Source organism: Prionailurus bengalensis, chromosome D3 (assembly GCF_016509475.1).
Source record: "Prionailurus bengalensis isolate Pbe53 chromosome D3, Fcat_Pben_1.1_paternal_pri, whole genome shotgun sequence".
In the NCBI taxonomy this organism is placed as follows: Eukaryota; Metazoa; Chordata; class Mammalia; order Carnivora; family Felidae; genus Prionailurus; species Prionailurus bengalensis.
In genome coordinates this window covers 17890422-17904431 of record NC_057356.1, presented here as the reverse complement: position 1 = coordinate 17904431, position 14010 = coordinate 17890422, and the positions used below count along the sequence as shown (strand labels likewise).

Genomic DNA, 14010 nt, shown 5'->3' with positions numbered 1-14010 from the left:
CAGCAGCATCCTGTCAAAAAAGGCTCCAGATATTGCCCAGTGTCCCCTACTGAGAAAAATTTGTCCCCGGTTGAGGACCACCGGGTTAGACCCAACATCCTCTTCTAAGTTTGTGGTGGTGGCGTGTGAGTTGTTTACGCTTGGCTCTGGGGCGGAAGCTCCTGGCCCTGTGGTCAGTGAAGGCTTGCCTGAGTTTTCCACTTGTCTGTGGCGTAGGGAGCGTGAGAACTGGCCACGGGTGTCCGCTTCGGACATACAGGATCTTAATACAGTTTAGGGACTCCGGGACTCTGGTGTCTTTCTCCTCCTTTGTTGGAACCACCACCTCTGCTCTGTGTCCCTTGCCACTCAGGCCCCCTTCCTCTCGTGAGCTCCGTACTCTTTTCCCATCGCTGCTGTCTTCTGCCTGGTCTCTGTCCTCGTTCAGCCTTGCATCTCTCCCGGGGCATCACTGCTTGCCAGGTTTCTCGTTCCTAGTCAGCGGGTTCCGGGGGTGCAGAGTTGTTGGGGGGGGGGCGGGGGCGGTTGTTTTCTTGTTTCAGTTTTCTCCTTGAAGGCAAGAAGGGGGAAAATGTCAATCGGGGCGGGGCGTAAGTCCTAATTGCTTTCAGATTCTAACCCCCCTGGCCTTTAAACGTTTAGAAAATATCAAATGTCCATTTCTCTTGTTTATATAAATAAACCGATAGCCTAGAAAGTTTTATATTCAACATTGAAGCCTTTTTGAGAACCACCAAGAGCTTTTGAGACCCACAGACAGACAGGCTGCTCCTGGCCACCTTCCGTCGTGAAAGACTTGCCTGGAATGGTTTTTCCTTTTTTTTTTTTTTTTTTAATTTTTTTTTTTCAACGTTTTTTATTTATTTTGGGGACAGAGAGAGACAGAGCATGAATGGGGGAGGGGCAGAGAGAGAGGGAGACACAGAATCGGAAGCAGGCTCCAGGCTCCGAGCCATCAGCCCAGAGCCCGACGCGGGGCTCGAACTCACGGACCGCGAGATCGTGACCTGGCTGAAGTCGGACGCTTAACCGACTGCGCCACCCAGGCGCCCCATTTTTTTTTTTAACCCATGTGTTGGGGCTTAAAATGGTGTTGATCACTCAGCCATGGCCTGGGTTGAAGGAGGAAATAGATGCTCTTAAAACATAGCCCCCCCTCCCCTCAAAAAGCAGGGTGAGATCCAAAACAGGCTTGGAAAGTTGAGAAGAGTGTGTTGAACGACACCAGGTAGGAATAGTCCAGTCAACAGGAATCAATGCACGACGGGGTGTTAGGAATGTGGGTAACCATTGGGAGGCCTGAAAATTCCTCCATGGAAGTTACTCAGAGGGACAGCGGAGCAGGGTTGCCAAGGAAAGGGTGCGACCGTGTAGAAAGAGCCAGGTGTCCTGGACACCTGTATCTTTTTCAGACATCAGAGCAGAAAATGTGAGACTCGTGTCCGCGGCTCATTGCCCAGTGGTGTCTGTGATGTGACGTTCTCTTTCTTTCTCTGTAGCTGGAGGCTGGCAGCGATGAAGATCGAAAGGTAAACCTCAGGTAAGCAGACTTAATTTTCATTCCTAAGTCTTTCTTCCAAGCAGGCTGAATACTCTCGTCCCTTGCCAAAAGAGAGAACCCTTGAAATAGAACACACCAGCTTTTTTCAGTAGAGCTTTAAAAATGATGCCCAAAGCACGTTGCAAAGGTAGCGCTTGAACTTTTGTACAGATGTTTAACTCTAAACAGCTTTACTAACGTCGTCGTTTAGAAAAGAAGGAAAATCGTGGCCAGAATCCCACTACCCTTCCTGCTTTACCGTTATGCACGTCTCTAGATAACTTCCTTCTAGATTTTACCTCTGCCTTTGAAAAAACTAGTCATGGTAATGTTCTCACTTTTCCATCCTGCTTTTGATAAGGTGTTCTTCTGAGGTAAGCACATTGCTGATTTGAAACAGGCATCCTACCCCCTGAGTTTAATTCAAGGTGGGTTTTTTTTGTGCTTGTGAGAAATCTTTCAGTACACTCTTTTTAAAGACTTCCCCAAGCTGTGGTCCCCAGCTGCTGTATCCCCTGGTAGACCCCCAAAGCATTTTTATTTTTCTTTGCCAAAAAGCAAGGCGGCCTTTTGGGTGTTTTGTTTATGGAAGACGTAGCACTCCCTTCTGTAATGTGTTCTTATCATATCATGCATTCTAGGCTAAGGTGCCAGTCTTAAGCTCTGACTCTCAGAGTCTAAAAAAGTAAATAGAGTTCCAAGGATATTAGTCTTAAAAAAAAAAAAATGTCTGTTTCATCTTAGGAGGAGGAAAACTAATTGGAAAAGGGAATGTGTGTTCAGAAACTGGGGTCCACCATTCATTACGGAGAGCAGGATATTCTGGTTAAGCTCACATGCAGAAGTGGTAAAAACATGCTTTTAACCTGTCTCTGAAGGTTTTGTGTCTTTGAGCGAAAGGCAAGAAAACACTTTTATTGTGGCGTGTGTTATTTCCAAAGATTGTACGTGGAGGGAAGCAATAGCCTACAAAACCCAGAGATGTCTTATTTCAGTGGCTGGGCCCTCACTTTAACGTTCCCCTGGGGGACGATGACAGATTTACTCTGTCACTCGGGGCGTTCGGTTGCTCAGGGTCGAGGTCAGGGCTCCAAGGCTGGAATCAGCCAGACTCCCAACTGGGGGCAGTAACGGGCCGTGTTGTGGATCTGACTCGTGCTCGGCTCTCTTCTGCGGAGGCGAAGAGGGGAAGAAGTGCAGGTGGCTCTTGGGAGGCTGTCTGGGGGAGGAAGTGCCGGCGGAGGGGCCAGACCAGCAGCCCGGAAGCCTGTGCCGGCACCTCTCCTGCCCCAGCCTCCCTGCAGCGCTTACCTGGAGCCGGAACGTCTTCCACCCCTGAGCCCTCCCCTTTCTGTCAGGGCTCTTGCCCTGGACAAAGGATTTAGCTCTCTCACTTAGATTGTCTTTGGGGACGAAGAACTACTGTTTCGTTTTGGGGTTTTTTTTCCAAATCGCCCTTAATTAGCAGACGGCATAGTGTCGTGAATTGTTTCACTTCGTAAGAACTCACAAATAGCGGTGATCTGAAGATGCGTGCACCCTGGGGGGGCAGTAAAAGGCCCCTTTCTGTGCACTGTTTGGAGCTGGAGCAGACCTCGCAAAGGGAAGGGAAGTCCGCTCTGCACATTGCCATGCTTAATCCTCTCACTGGCCCTGGGAGGGTTTTCCCAGTTTACAGGGGAGGAGCCTGAGGCCCAGGGTTGCACGCGGCAGGTACTGTATTTGAAGCGAGGCCTCTGTGGCCTCCACCACCTGGGTTGACCATAGGACGCCGCCTTTCCGGAGACCGGTGTCGTGGTTTGCTGGAGTCAGCTGTCCAGGAGTCAGATGTCCAGGTGAGGGAGCCTGCCTGCCACCAGCTGGTTGGAGGCATTGCCAGGGCCGGGACCGGGGAGCCCCGCTAACTTGGGGCGGTGCCTCCTGGATGTCTGCTGCCCGCGGGAATCCCTCACCGCTGTTACCAGCCGGCCCCGCCACCCACCCTTGTGAGCCCTGGGGGACCCTCGCCTGGAGCCGGGGACCTGGGCTCTGAGCTTGTCCTCCTGGGTTCCCTTCTTAGTCGCTCTTCCCCCACCTTGGCCTCACTCCCCATTTTCAGGCCCACGACTCCATCCTGTTGGCTTTTTTTTTTTCACTGTTTATTTATTTATTTCAAGAGAAAGAGTGTGAGTGGGGAAGAGGCACAGAGAGAGGGGGATAGAGAATGCCAAGCAGGCTCTGCGCTCTCAGCACAGAGCCTGACGCGGGGCTCGATCCCACCAACCGTGAGATCGTGACCTGAGCCGAGATCAAGAGTCGGACACTTAACCAACTGAGCCGCCTAGGCACCCATCCGTCCTGCTTTCTTTTTTAATTTTTTTTTTTTTAACATTTATTCATCTTTGAGAGACAGAGAAAGACAGAGCACGAGTGGGGGAAGAGCAGAGAGAGAGGGAGACACAGAATCTGAAGCGGGCTCCAAGCTCTAAGCTGTCAGCACAGAGCCCAATGTGGGGCTCGAACTCACGGACTGTGAGATCATGACCTGAGCCGGAGTCGGACGCTCAACCGACTGAGCCACCCAGGCGCCCCTAAATACTTATTTATTTTTGAGAGGCAGGTTGGGGGAGAGTACAAGCGGGAGAAGGGCAGAGAGAGAAGGAGACACAGAATCCGAAGCAGGCTCCAGGCTCTGAGCTGTCAGCACAGAGCCCGATGCGGGGCTCAAACCCACGAACTTTGAGATCATGACCTGAGCCAAAGTCAGACGCTTAACCTGAGCCACCCAGGCGCCCCTCCATCCTGCTTTCTAACCCTTGTAGCAGACAGTAGAAGCTGTGGTGGCCTGCTTTAAGCTTTGACGGAAACCCATTGACATCCGTGTGTTCGTTTGCATTTTCAAGCCTTTGCTCCTCAGGCCTCTAGAAGAATTAATGGAAGAGTCAGTTGTGTTTGCTCATCTGGGCCGGGAGGGGATTTCTCTGTGCTTCAGGTTGGTTTTGAAGGGTTGCCGGCAGGCAGAAAAACTGGGGACAGCGGGATATTCCTCTCTCCCCTCCCCTCTGTCTACCTTTCATCAAAAGTTCTCATCTTTGGGGCGCCTGGGTGGTTCAGTTGCCTGAGCGTCTGACTTCAGCTCAGGTCATGATCTCACGGTTCGTGAGTTCGAGAGTCGCGTCGGGCTCTGCGCTGACCGTGTGGAGCCTGGAACCTGCTTCGGATTCTGTGTCTCCCTCTCTCTCTCTCTGCCCCTCCCCTGCTGTCTCTCTCTCTCTCTCTCTCTCTCTCTCTCTCTCTCTCTCTCAAAAGTGAATAAATAAACTAAAAAAAAAAAAAGGAAGTGTATAAAAATTTTAATTTTTCGGGTCATCCATGGACTTCTCTTCGGCTCACCCGTGACCAGGAAATGGCTGAATGGCATCGGTGGGTCTTCTGTGTCTCAGCTGGTCCTCTTCCCCAGTTTCCCCTGGTGGCACTATCATTCAGATCCTGACACCTCCCCTGCTCTGTGTCAGACCATCGTCCCCTCCATCCCTCCTCCCTCGGGCTTTCGTCCCCGCCGTCAGATGGATACTATCTCGAAGCGCCCCTGGCCTGGGCTCCTTGCTCTGGTCCCACCTTTGCTGCCTTCCACCCTCACCCTCCACTGCTGCCCCTGCTCCCACCCCCCGCTCGTACGTGCTGCGTCTCTGTCCCGCTCCCTGGCCATGCTCCTTCTTGAAGCCGGTTCCAGTTGGCCACAGTCCTCACGGCGGGCTCCGTGCTCCCACCCCCGATGTGTGTGGCTTGCCCCACTCCGGCAGGTACCACACCCGCCCAGCATCGCAGGTGCGTGTGCTTTTGTCTCGTCCCCCGCCGTAGGTGGCCCTTGCCTTAGGGACAGGGCCTTAGTTCTCAGCCTGTGCATGACATTTCAACAGTTTAAATATGTGTGCTCTGTTTTGACCCTGCGGTAGATCGCTCACCTGTATGAGCAGGAGCGAGGCGCGGAGGGGACAGCGAGGGGTCTGGAGTCAGGCAGACGGAGGTTCAGACCCTGGCTCCTGCCCTGGTAGCCGAGCTCCTTTACCTCCGCACCTTTACGACACCTTTGTGGGTCTCTCTTGTTCCATCCGTAAAACACATACAGCTGCGACCTTCCAGGTTGTGGAGTAGCTGGTGCGGGGCTCCTCAGGCAGAGCCCGGCTCGTGATGGGCGTGAAGAACCATCACTACGTTTGGTCCTCGTGAGCTGTTGTTCATGTCAGTGTTAGTTCACGGCCCAGACCTAGAGGGCTTGACTTCCTGCGGGTGTGGTGTCCACTGTGTTCGCGTGGGGCCCCTCAGAGGGCCGCTGCCGTGGATGCCCTGTGACCCGGCTGAGTCCCTGTGAGATGCAAATGGGAAGGCACCTGCTGCAGAATCCCTGTCGTGATTCAGACAGTTTCTCTGAAGGCCTCCCGGGAAACATCTCAGGAGCAGCTCACCCCGGGCCCAGAACGAAGCTGACTGGTGCAGAGCAACCCAGACCCAGTTCCCTGCGTCCTTTCCCCTGCCCTCCGCGTGCGCAGGCTGCCGCCGGCCTCCAGCAGTACCCTTCTGGAAGCCGTGCCGCTCAGACTGTGGGAATTGGTGAGCAGATGGCTTTGCTGGCGGCGGCTCCTGGCTCCCTCACCGTCCTGGGAGCTGCCTCAGTCTGGCATGAGCCGTAAGCGCTTGTGTGCCAGGCAGGGCCCCAGGGAGAGAATATGGTTGTGTTGTTTCCAGAGGGTGGATCGGGAGTGAATGTTTTTTTGTTGTTGTTGTTGTTTCCATGCAGCGTTTCTAAGCCAAGCGTATGAAAGTGTTCATTGGAGTCCTTTTCGTTTTGTTTTCTTGCCTGCCCAAGCAGACGTTCGGGCCAAGGCAGTGGGACTTCGTTTTCTCCGTCTTACCTGGTGTCCGTGGCAAACTGCAGACTCCCCGCACCCCTGCTTTTCCCTGCGTGCTTTCTTCCCCGTTGGATCTTGACCCGGAGCTCCCCAGAGGACCCCACTCTCCTTATAACCATCCGGAGTAGGGTTGTACCTTCCCTCCCCCTGCCCACAGCATCCTGGGGTGGCCGTGGCCTCGCTCTGTAGACCGTGCTTCCCCGGCTCCGTTCAGCACCCTGTGTTTTATGCGTGTTCACCCTTTGGGGTTCGTCTCTGTCTTTCTCCACTGTTTCTTGGCCTGGACTTTATTGTTGATAGTCCGTCCAGTTAAATCCTGCCAAGAGGGGTCAAGTATCCCCTGCACCCTGGCTCTGCAGCAGGTTGCTGTATCAGTTCACAGTTGCTGTGTAACAAGCTGCCCCACACCTGGCAGTCCAAAACAATTCCCAGTTCTCATCTCGCAGTTACCAGGGTCAGGAGCCTGGACGTGCTTCAGCTGGGTCCTCTGCGTGGCGTCTCACGTGCGGTAGTCAAGGTGTCGGCCAGGGCCAGGGGTCTCCTCAGAGGTATGAGTCCTCGTCCAAGCTTACGTGGTCCTTGGCAGGATTCCTGTTCTTGCAGCTATGGAAGGTCACCGTGGCTCGCTTCTTCGAGGCCGACGAAGAGAATTGGCCGCTATGGAATCTTGGAAAGGAATGCAGTCAGAGGAGTGGCCACCCCGTCACCTTGGCCGTAGATTGTAACCTAATTATGGGAGCAGCTGTCTCCTCCTATTACCTGGTCGTGCCACGCTCAGGAGGGGGGCTCACCCAGGGCACCTGCATCAGAGGCTGGGACCTTGGGCCATCTCAGAATTCTGCCCACTGGTCTCGGCCTGTGGGTGCATTATGTCAAGGTGATGCCGACTGAGGGACGCTCGGTCCTCGAGGGAAGGGGCCGGAAGCACCAGTGAGCCCACAGGCTTCGACTGCCACGCCAGTGAGTGCCACTTTCCTGTCAGCACCCACACGCTTGTTCACGCCTTCAGGCTTGGCGCCTCTTGGATTCACTTCCACTTTGATGATCGTCCTCTGGAACACCACTGCACTGACCCTTGCATCTCTGTCCATGAGCTTCGGCTGTAGGGGACAGGCCTGGGTTTGGTTCCCACCTCTGTCATCTGTCACCTCACTAGGCAGCGGGCCAGATCGTCCGCAGCTTGTAGGATTGTCGTCAGAATTAAATGTCATAACTCCACGACTCTCTTCACCATCGTAGACACTGTGCAAATGCCCCCTGCCTGTCTCTCCTTCAGGGGCCAGCTTCTGTAGGAAGAGATTCATGGCCCTTCCTTTTCCTCCCCACTTGCATTTTTCTCTCCTTTCTCCTTCCTCGGGACTCGGGACTTGAGACTTGCTTGGTCGTGTATTTACTTAAGTGCATAAATGTTCCCCCACTGGCAGAGCCGGCTGCGTGATTTGTGGATCCCAGTACAGAATGAAAATTGTGGAGGCCTTTGGTAAAAACCGGTTAAGAATTTCAAGATGGTGGGAGCAGAGCTAACCAAGCGCGAGGCCCGCCTGAGCCCGGGGCCTTGAACAACACGACAAGGCCTTCCTTCCTGGGTTCGACCCTCACGGCGCCTGGCACGTGCCGGATGGGCCATCGAAGTCTCATAAATCGACTTTCCTGCGTTCTTTTTCACATGGAGGAACTCAAAGTGCGCCTCGGTGACACACAGGATACTAAGGACAGAGAGATTTTTCCTGCCATTTCCCCCTGCAGTTTGGCAACAGAGGCACTGTTAGATACAGTCTCAGTACCCCTCTGTCCTAACCTGTCTGCTTACGAGCCATTCATTCAACAGATATTTATTGGGCACCTACTATGCACCAACCCCTGTTCGAGGAGCTGGGAATACAGCAGCGAACGAGACCCATCCCTGCCCTCACGGCCGACGCTCTGTTGGGGCAGACGAGGCAGGAAGTAAGCTAAACTAGCACGTTGCCAGCGGGTTAGTAAGTGCTGAGGAGAAAAAAGGAAGCAGGGACGGAGGTGAAGCGAACCTTCACACGTGCTCCACTCCACGAGTCGCCTTTTGTGCAGTATGTCATTTAATCTTCGCGAACATCCTGTAAGGAAGGCGCCATTTTGGTCTCCCATTTGGAGGGAGAGCTTTGGAGACATTAACTGGCCTAATTTCACGCGGTACAAAGTGGTAGAGTCTCCCTCAGGCTCCCTGTCTCTCTGCCTTCAAAACCTGTCCTCCACCCCCAAGTTCAGGAGCCATCTCTACGGGCCCTCCTGCCCGTGGTTTGGATCTCTCACCAGGAGGCAGAGACGAAGGAGCCCCCCCCCCCCCCACTCCCCAGAGGAACCATGGCTTTGTAGCCCTTCTTCCCACCTGGACCCTAGCGGTCTCACCATGAGCTGTGTGCTTTATTTCGCAAGTCGCAGGTCCCCCTGAGCTGCACTGAGAGTGAGAACTGTGACGTCATCCCCTTCCCAGGCGGTCACCAGGCGGTCGATGGGCAGAGCACCTGGGGAATACCAGTCCCAGCTTCTGTTTACTGGGTGCCGGCGGGTGCAGGCGCTGGGTTTGGAACCCTGTGCACTGGACCTTATTTTGTTGTCACCACAGCCTCCGGGGCGGCTGCTGCCCCGCTTTAGGAAACCAGGAAACTGCGCTCAGAAAAGGCAAGTGGGAGTCCGGGACCAGGGTTTGCATGCAGGTCTCTGTGACTCAGAATCCCACGTCCCTTTCTGCTCCGCCAGGTCCCTCACAGGAGACAGGCGGTTTTGTGTTGAGCACATCCTTTCCTGTCCTCCCCTGACCCCACCCCCGGCTTAATAGTTGGTAGCTTCCCACTGACCCCCAGATTTAAACACTGGGGTACACGAACTTAAAATCCTGTGGCCATTATACTGTCCTGCTCTTCCCTTTAGATTAACTCAGGTGTTACTCCTGGTGTGTCGGCACATTTGATTTTCAAATCAGAATTTGCCCTTCAGTACGTGTTAAATTGCTGTTGCTGTTAGAAAACTCATCCTAGAGGGGCGCCTGGGGGGCTCGGTAGGTTACGCGTCCGACTTTTGATTTCAGCTCAGTCATGATCTCACGGTTTGTGAATTCGAGCCCTGTGTTGGGCTCTGTGCTGACAGTGTGGAGCCTGCTTGGGATTCTCTCTCTCTCTCTCTCTCTCTCTCTCTCTCTCTCTCTTTCCCTCCCTCCCTCCCCCTCTCCCCTTCCCCCTTCCCTGCTCATGCTCATTCTCTCTCTCTCTCAAAATAAATAAGTAAACATTAAAAAAAAAAAAAAAGGAAAGAAAACTCATCCTCGAGAGGGGACAAACGAGGACAGAGGAAAAGAGGTAATTTGATTCTGCTGGAAGTTAATTAAACTTACTATTAAGGTTAACTTAAAATGAATTTTGCTCAGAGCCTAGGAGGTTTCATTAAACTTTCGAAACACCAGTACTTAGACTTCAAAAGAATGCCACAGGGCCCTGGTCTCATTCTTCCCACACGCCGAGCGCACCCGGGAGCGCGTGCGCACACTGCGAATGCTCAAGCCAGCTCTTCCTTCGTGGCGGACGCTGGTGTTGGCAGCCACCCTTACGGTAAGTGGAACACGGCTGTGAGAGGGAGTCAGAAAACCTGGGTTCTGTCCTGAGATGTGTCATCTGCTGTGCAACCTTAGGCAGGTCACTAAACATCTCTGGGCCTCCACTTACTCCTTGGTAAAGTGATGAGACAGGATGAGAGTACGGCCTAGTCCCGTGGTGCTCCGTACTTCTAATCGTTCGCTCTAGACTTGTAACAGACTGCCCGCTTTCTCCTTCATTCCGGCACTGAGGGCAAGGTCACGTATTTGTGGGGTGCCTAGCCATGTCAGGGTCATGGTTGACCCTGAGATGGAGAACACCGGCGTGGCCTCTGGGAGAAAGTAGGCCCTTTGCTTGGACCCACCGTGGGCTCCTCAGCAGAGCCCTGGGCGAGCCACACTTCGCCGTCACGAGCGGGCTGGAAGGAAGGGACTCCCGCCTCCCGAACCCGCCTTTGGCCCGTACGTCGTGCTGTAGACAGACCTCTGGATTTGAACAACTTATTAGAAAATTCCTAAGACTAGGAGAACATCCAAAACAAGTCGTTCTGCTTCAAGGAAGGCTGCAGTAAGAAAACAGAGTTAATCAAAATAGGATTAATCAGAGTCAGAAGGAGCCATTTTCAAGGCATGGCAGTAATTGGGCTGGGGTGGGGGCGTGTCTGTGAGTCCCACTTCGAGATGGGGTCGGTACTGTGACAACTCCCACGGCGGCCAAGATGGTGTGCCGATGGGGAAGCCAGCTGGCCAGCCTCGCTGCCCTCCCAGAATCCCAGGGAGATGGCAGGCTGCCATGTAGATTGCAGAGGTCCCCCAGGGCCTTTGGATCAGGGGACGGGCCCTGCCACCCAGCTGCCTGCCCTCCCCGAAACCGAGGAAAAGTCCTCCTCACTCTCAGGGCCCTCGAGAGACCTAGGCAGAGTCTTGTACTGTGAAGCGGGGGTGGGGGGTGGGGGGGTGGGGGTGGGGGGTGGAATCCTTGCGGATACTGACGGACACATGGGAGCTGTTTTTCTGTTGTTGTTTCTTTAGCTGCTATTTTCATTGATGGTAGTGAGTACCAGCCCCTCCAGCTGCTGTCCTGACCTTCTTCCCCTCCACTGATGCCCAGTTTCACCACAAAAGACCAAAGGTCAACCAAGTGGAATCTGAGAGGAGAAACAGTCAACACTTGGCCTGTTTCCCTTCCAAGTTCCGCTGAACCTTGTACCAGACCTATCTGGGAAGCATCCTGTCTGGTGTGCCCTTATTTTTACAGATCTTTCTTTCCCTTTCTTTCTTTCTTTCTTTCTTTCTTTCCTTCCCTTCCTTCCTTCCTTCCTTCCTTCCTTCCTTCCATCCATCTATCCTTTCGGCTACTTTTGAAGTTATTTTTAAAAAGACTTTGTTTTAAAGAACATGGTTGTTTGGTATTAGGAAATGTCTGGTGCTCTCCCTGCTGGGGGCCCCCGTGCCCTGGCAGAAGTAAGTCCCAGTCAAGGCTTGGCCCATACTTGGCAAGAGTTCTCGTGGTGTGTTTCCCCAAATCTGGGTCCAGTCGAAATTCCCACAAGGGAGGGATGTGGTTTGGAGACGGCCAGGCCGGCTGCCGCCTCTGGATATCACTTGTCGTTTCCTAGATGTCCAGGCCCTGCCTGTTCTGTGCCTGGTCTGCTGCAGGTGGCAGTTTGGGAGTGGCTCTTTAAGTCTGGGGTTGAGGCCGCTGAACCACACGGCAAGAGGGATCCCTAAGGAGCCTGCCGTCTAAGGCCCTAGCACCCCTTTCCAGACCCCACCCTGTAGGGTGGGAGGGAGGAGTATCTCTTGCAAGGCAACCTGGTCACAGAGACAGTTTTTGAGTTATTTGCTTTATTTGTCATCTCAACCAATATATATTTAGCATCTATATATTAGCCTCTGTGCTAAATGCTGGGGAGTCTTGCTAAAAACAAAAAACAAAAAACAACCCTTACCTCCAGAGGCAATGTGTGTATGCTATGTCTACCATAGCTCTGTCCAAAGGGGATTTGAAACACCGTGTAATAAAATTCATAGAAAACAGTATAATTTAAAATTAGTGAGGCAAGTGGGATATAGAGACAGTGGGGGAAAAGAAGGTGAAGCCAGGAGATGTGGATGTGGAATGCATGGCATGATGTTGGTACGGTTACCAGAGTGTGGCTATAGATCTGACGTTGAGCTTCCTAGTAGTCAGAGCAAAGAGAGAAACAAGATCGTTTGCTTGATTCATGGTATTCCTCAACATACCACCTGGTCAGTTCCTCTCTGAAGAATTCTTCTGCCAGACCCAATGTGGTGGGCGGATAAGCAGGTTGTCTTAGGTTTGGCCCTGAGGCCTACAGAGGGAGCTGATGCTGCGGGCCCATCCCACCAATTAACCTGGGTATTTGTGGTCTGGAGAGGTGAGGTCAGCGGCAGTGCTTGGTTCCAAACATTGAAAACAGGATGCTGAGTCACATCCTGCAGGCCCGCAGCATCCTGACTCCATGTGCCTTTCACAATGGAAGGCTCGCATGGGCAGGTTGGCCTCCCGCTGTTTCAGAAGTGTGGTCTCAAGCAGGAAAATGCTAAAATTAGGTTTTACATGGGTCAGGGCTGTGTGTGCACGAGGCCCTCAAACTCTGGACACACATAGACCAGGAGGAACTGGAAGAGCAGAGTTTCCCATCATTCTCCACTGCCTTGCGTCCGAAGCAAGGCTGCCTCCATCCCGGAAAATGCAGGGAGGGAAAAAGATCCCAAGGCAGGCGGAGATCTGCGTCCGTGAGGGTAGAAAAGCCTCCAAAAGTTGAAAGAGGAAGGCCGTGAAGTGTGCCACTGGCAAACTGACTGATAAAGTGGTCTTAAAAGCTTTTATCAGGGGCTGAGTCGGTTGAGCATCCACTCTCGGTTTTGGCTCGGGTCATGATCTCACGGTTCGTGGGTTCGAGCCCCTCGTGGGACTCTGTGCTGACAGCGTGGAACATGCTTGGAGTTCTCTCCCTCTCTTTTTCTTACCCTCCCTCTCCCCCGCTTTCATTCTCTCCCTCTCAAAATAAACAAACAAAAAAAAAGTGCTTTTATCACCTGTCTGTAAAGAATAATTACAAGTAATACGTCCCCCACACCCAAATAAGTGGAAATTTTTGAAATAAGTTTTAGATTTTGAAATGATGTAGAACTTACAGGGAAGTTTATAAAACTTACAGCAAAGACAGCACAAAGAACTTTTTCCTGAACCGTTTGAGAGTAAAGTTGCCAGCCTGAAGCCCATCACCCTTTGAATGCAGGCAGGGACCCTCTACAGACCAGACCATTGACCCTTGACCCTGATACTGATACATTACCACCGTCTGGTCCTCCAGACCCCATTGAAGGTCTGCCATTTGACTCAATAAGCTCCTTGGTAATAAAAGGGCCCAGTTCATGATTGCACGTTGCTTGTAGCTGTCCTGTCTGAGACTCCTTCATTCTAGGACATTTCCTCCGTCTTTGACATGACCAGGACACTTTTGAAGGGGGCAGGCTCATCAATCATCTTGTACAGTGTCCCTCAGTTTAGGTTTGCGTGGTGTTTCCCGGAGATTAGATTTGGGTGGTGTTTCTTAGGCAGTACTTGGAAATTATGTTAATCCCATCCCCCATCAACTTGTCTATTTATATCTGTACGGACTCATGTTTGTTTCATTCCGCGGTTTATAATCCATTGGTTGTATTGCTGACTTCAAAGTTCAGATTATGCCTGACTTGGCCACTGGGGTCACATCCATGCTGGCTCTCGTGACCCTTGACATGTCCCCGCCATCCTTCAGCACTGCCTTCCTTTTTCGGGCCTCATCTTGTGCTTTCTGTACCCCGTATCCAGAATCAGCCATTTCTCCAAGGAGCCCCGGTTCTGTTTAGTGGCGAATGGAATTTTTTTTTTAATTTTTTTTTAACGTTTTATTTATTTTTGAGACAGAGAGAGACAGAGCATGAACGGGGGAGGGGCAGAGAGAGAGGGAGACACAGAACCGGAAGCAGGCCCCAGGCTCTGA

At 52.6% G+C, this 14010-nt stretch overlaps 1 protein-coding gene across 3 annotated transcripts in view; it reads left to right on the top strand.

Annotated features, from left to right (window-relative positions):
- SSH1 (slingshot protein phosphatase 1) overlaps window positions 1-14010 on the top strand; it is a 64144-nt gene that overhangs the window by 3643 nt on the left and 46491 nt on the right. For all 3 annotated transcript variants that reach the window (XM_043557817.1, XM_043557818.1, XM_043557819.1), the window contains exon 2: window positions 1500-1540. In XM_043557817.1, the coding sequence (XP_043413752.1) occupies window positions 1500-1540 (41 nt within the window). The remainder of the gene's footprint in view (window positions 1-1499; window positions 1541-14010) is intronic.